Source organism: Petromyzon marinus (genome assembly GCF_048934315.1).
Source record: "Petromyzon marinus isolate PM22_M1 ecotype Great Lakes invasive population chromosome 80 unlocalized genomic scaffold, UKy_Petmar_22M1.pri1.0 chr80_unloc.4, whole genome shotgun sequence".
Lineage (NCBI taxonomy): Eukaryota > Metazoa > Chordata > Hyperoartia > Petromyzontiformes > Petromyzontidae > Petromyzon > Petromyzon marinus.
In genome coordinates, this window is record NW_027422632.1 from 399,692 (window position 1) to 405,602 (window position 5,911).

Here is a 5,911-nt window from a genome sequence, read left to right on the forward strand (position 1 = left end):
ATAGACACACAGACAGGAGATATACACACACAGACACACACAGACACAAACAGGAGATAGACACACACAGACACACTGACACACAGACACACAGACACACAGACAGACACACACACAGGAGATAAACACACACACAGACACACACACAGGAGATAGACACACACAGACACACACACACACAGACACACACACAGGAGATAGACACACACAGACACACACACACACACTGACACACACACACACAGGAGATAGACACACAGGAGATAGACACACAGGAGATAAACACACTGACACACACAGGAGATAGACACACACTGACACACACACACAGACACAGGAGACACACACACTGACACACTGACACACAGACAGACACAGGAGATAGACACACACACAGACACACACACACACACAGACACACACACACAGACACACACACACACACAGACACACACAGACACACACACACACAGACACACACAGACACACACAGACACACAGACATACAGACACACAGACACACAGGAGATAGACACACACAGACAGACAGACACAGACACACACACACAGACACAGGAGACACACACACAGACACACACAGACACAGGAGACAGACACACAGACACACACAGACAGACACACACAGACAGACACAGGAGACAGACACACACAGACACACACTGACACACACACAGACAGACACAGGAGACAGACACACACAGACACACACTGACACACACACACAGACACAGGAGATAGACACACACACACACACAGACACACACACACACAGACACACACACACAGACAGACAGACACACACAGACACACACACAGACACACACACACACAGACACACTGACACACATAGACACACACACACAGACACACAGATACACACAGACACACACAGACAGACACACACACAGACAGATAGACACATACAGACACACACAGACACACACACACAGACAGACAGACACACACAGACACACACAGACACACACACACACACAGACACACTGACACACAGACAGACACAGGAGATAGACACACACTGACACACACACACAGACAGACAGACACACACACACAGACAGACACACTGACACACACAGACACACACACAGACAGACACAGGAGATAGACACACACTGACACACACACACACACTGACACACACACAGACAGACAGACACACACACACAGACACACACACACTGACACACAGACACACACATACACACACACACAGGAGATAGACACACACAGACAGACACACTGACACACACACAGACAGACACACTGACACACACACACACTGACAGACACACACACAGACACACACACACAGACACACACACACACAGACAGACAGACACACTGACACACACACACACAGACACACACACAGACACACACACACAGACACACACTGACACACACACACAGACACACACACACTGACACACACACTGACAGACACACACTGACACACTGACACACACACATAGACACAAAAAAGACAAAGATCCCCCATATAGCCTTAACAGACTGTAGGGGCAAGTGCTGTTAGCGAGCACCTATGAAGGCCGGAACGGTACACAAGGGGGTGGGTGGCCAGCACCACGCCCGACCGCCTTTGTCTCCCTAGTGGCAATGTTTACACACCGCACCAGGTACTCATTTGAGGCTGAGTCGACCTAGGGGAGGCCCGGGACCGGTTCAGATAATCGTCACTGGTGTTGGCCGTGAGCGGGAATCGAACCCGGGTCGCCAGGTTCATAGCGCAGCGCGCTAACCGCTACACTACCGCTCCCCACTCACATAGACACACACACACACACAGACAGACACACACAGACACACAGACAGACACACACAGACACACAGACAGACACACACACACTGACACACAAACACACACATACACACACACAGGAGATAGACACACACAGACAGACACAGTGACACACACACAGACAGACACACTGACACACACACACACACACACAGATAGACACACACACTGACACACACACACACACAGACACACACACACAGATAGACACGCACACACAGACAGACACACAGACACACACACTGACACACACACACACACAGACAGACACACTGACACACACACACACTGACACACACAGACACACACAGATAGACACACAGACAGACACACAGACACACACACAGACTGACACACACAGACACACACACACACAGACACACACAGACACACAGACAGACACACACACACACTGACACGCACACAGACACACACACACACTGACACACACACTGACACACACACACACTGACACACACACTGACACACACACACACACTGACACACACACTGACACACACAGACACACACACACAGACAGACACACAGACACACACACACACACACATAGACACACACTGACACACACATAGACACAGACACAGGAGACAGACACACTGACACACAGACACACAGACAGACAGACACACACACTGACACACACACACACACAGACAGACACACTGACACACACACACACTGACACACACAGACACACACAGATAGACACACAGACAGACACACAGACACACACACAGACTGACACACACAGACACACACACACACACAGACACACACAGACACACAGACAGACACACACACACACTGACACGCACACACAAAGATAAAAGACAAAGATCCCCCGTATAGCCTTAACAGACTGTAGGGGCAAGTGCTGTTAGCGAGCACCTATGAAGGCCGGAACGGTACACGAGGGGGTGGGTGGCCAGCACCACGCCCGACCGCCTTTGTCTCCCTAGTGACGATGTTTACACACCGCACCAGGTACTCATTTGAGGCTGAGTCGACCTAGGGGAGGCCCGGGACCGGTTCAGATAATCGTCACTGGTGTTGGCCGTGAGCGGGAATCGAACCCGGGTCGCCAGGTTCATAGCGCAGCGCGCTAACCGCTACACTATCGCTCCCCACAGACACACACAGACACACACAGACACACACAGACAGACACACACACAGACACACACAGACAGACACACACACAGACACACACATACACAGACAGACACACACACACACAGACACACACACACACACACTGACAGACACAGACACACAGAGACTGACACACACTGACACACACACACACACTGACACACACAGACACACACAGACACACACAGACAGACACACACACAGACACACACAGACAGACACACACACAGACACACACATACACAGACAGACACACACACACACAGACACACACACACACACACTGACAGACACAGACACACAGAGACTGACACACACTGACACACACACACACACTGACACACACAGACACACACAGACACACACAGACAGACACACACACAGACACACACAGACAGACACACACACAGACACACACATACACAGACAGACACACACACACACAGACACACACACACACACTGACAGACACAGACACACAGAGACTGACACACACTGACACACATACAGACACAGACACTGACACAGACAGACACAGGAGGCGTCGTTCACCTGGCATTGAAATCCTCATTGGAGAGGCTGTGGCCAAACTCCTCCAGCAGGTCGTAGGCCGGCGTCGTCATGACAACGCGGTCCTGGGATGGGGGGGTGACGAGGGGGTGAAGGGGTGGGGGGGTGAAGGGGGGGGTGAAGGGGGGGGTGGAGGGGGGGTGGAGGGGGGTGGAGGGGGGGGGGGTGAAGGGTGAAGGGGGGGTGAAGGGGGGGTGAAGGGGGGGTGAAGGGTGGGTGAAGGGTGAAGGGGGGGGTGAAGGGGGGGGTGAAGGGTGGGTGAAGGGTAGGTGAAGGGTGGGGTGAAGGGGGGGTGAAGGGGGGGTGAAGGGGGGGTGAAGGGTGAAGGGGGGGTGAAGGGGGGGTGAAGGGTGGGTGAAGGGTGAAGGGGGGGGTGAAGGGGGGGTGAAGGGTGGGTGAAGGGTAGGTGAAGGGGGGGTGAAGGGGGGGTGAAGGGGGGGTGAAGGGGGGGGTGAAGGGGGGGAGGGTGAAGGGGGGGTGAAGGGGGGTGAAGGGGGGGTGAAGGGTGGGTGAAGGGGGGGTGAAGGGGGGTGAAGGGGGGGGTGAAGGGTGAAGGGGGGGGTGAAGGGGGGGTGAAGGGGGGGTGAAGGGTGGGGTGAAGGGGGGTGAAGGGGGGGTGAAGGGTGAAGGGGGGGTGAAGGGGGGGTGAAGGGGGGGGTGAAGGGTGAAGGGGGGGGTGAAGGGGGGTGAAGGGGGGGGTGAAGGGTGAAGGGGGGGTGAAGGGGGGGTGAAGGGGGGGGGTGAAGGGGGGGTGAAGGGGGGTGAAGGGGGGGTGAAGGGGGGGGTGAAGGGGGGGTGAAGGGGGGGTGAAGGGGGGGTGAAGGGGGGGGTGAAGGGGGGGTGAAGGGGGGGTGAAGGGGGGGTGAAGGGGGGGTGAAGGGGGGGTGAAGGGGGGGTGAAGGGGGGGTGAAGGGGGGTGAAGGGGGGGTGAAGGGGGGGTGAAGGGGGGTGAAGGGGGGGTGAAGGGGGGGTGAAGGGGGGGGTGAAGGGGGGGTGAAGGGGGGTGAAGGGTGGGTGAAGGGGGGGTGAAGGGGGGGTGAAGGGGGGGGTGAAGGGTGAAGGGGGGGGTGAAGGGGGGTGAAGGGGGGGTAGGGTGAAGGGGGGGTGAAGGGGGGGTGAAGGGGGGGTGAAGGTGAAGGGGGGGTGAAGGGGGGGTGAAGGGTGGGTGAAGGGGGGGTGAAGGGGGGTGAAGGGGGGGTGAAGGGGGGTGAAGGGGGGGTTGAAGGGGGGGTGAAGGGGGGGGTGAAGGGGGGGTGAAGGGGGGGGTGAAGGGGGTGAAGGGGGGGTGAAGGGGGGGTGAAGGGGGGGTAAGGTGAAGGGGGGGGTGAAGGGTGGGGTGAAGGGGGGTGAAGGGGGGGTGAAGGGGGGTGAAGGGGGGGTGAAGGGGGGGGGTGAAGGGTGAAGGGGGGGGTGAAGGGGGGGTGAAGGGGGGGTGAAGGGTGAAGGGGGGGGTGAAGGGGGGGTGAAGGGGGGGTGAAGGGTGAAGGGGGGGGTGAAGGGGGGGTGAAGGGGTGAAGGGGTGAAGGGGGGTTGAAGGGGGGGTGAAGGGGGGGTGAAGGGGGGGTGAAGGGGGGTGAAGGGTGAGGGGGTGAAGGGGGGGTGAAGGGGGGGTGAAGGGGGGGTGAAGGGGGGGGTGAAGGGGGGGTGAAGGGGGGTGAAGGGGGGGTGAAGGGGTGGGTGAAGGGGGGGTGAAGGGGGGGTGAAGGGGGGGGGTGAAGGGGGGGTGAAGGGGGGGTGAAGGGGGGTGAAGGGGGGTGTGGTGAAGGGGGGGTGAAGGGGGGGTGAAGGGGGGGGGGTGAAGGGGGGGGTGAAGGGGGGGTGAAGGGGGGTGAAGGGTGAAGGGGGGGTGAAGGGGGGTGAAGGGGGGGTGAAGGGTGAAAGGGGGGGGGTGAAGGGGGGGGTGAAGGGGGGTGAAGGGGTGAAGGGGGGGTGTGAAGGGGGGGTGAAGGGGGTGAAGGGGGGGTGAAGGGGGGGTGAAGGGGGGGGTGAAGGGGGGGTGAAGGGGGGGTGAAGGGGGGGGGTGAAAGGGGGGGGTGCAGGGGGGGGTGAAGGGGATCGGGGGGGTGAAGGGTGGGTGAAGGGGGGTGAAGGGGGGGTGAAGGGGGGGTGAAGGGGGTGAAGGGGGGGGGTGAAGGGGGGGGTGAAGGGGGGGGTGAAGGGGTGGGTGAAGGGGGGGTGAAGGGGGGGTGAAGGGGGGGTGAAGGGGTGAAGGGGGGGTGAAGGGGGAAGGGTGAAGGGGGGGTGAAGGGTGAAGGGGGGGGTGAAGGGGGGGTGAAGGGGGGGTGAAGGGTGAAGGGGGGGGTGAAG

General features: G+C 58.6%; 1 protein-coding gene across 1 annotated transcript in view; it reads right to left on the reverse strand.

The window, feature by feature from the left end:
* LOC142908368 (dynein axonemal heavy chain 1-like) overlaps positions 1–3,666 on the reverse strand; it is a gene marked incomplete at its 3' end in the record, with an annotated part of 7,692 nt that extends 4,026 nt beyond the window's left edge. Inside the window, exon 1 of the mRNA XM_076058938.1 lies at positions 3,587–3,666. Coding sequence (XP_075915053.1) covers positions 3,587–3,657 — 71 coding nt within the window. The remainder of the gene's footprint in view (positions 1–3,586) is intronic.
* Positions 3,667–5,911: the final 2,245 nt, after the last annotated feature.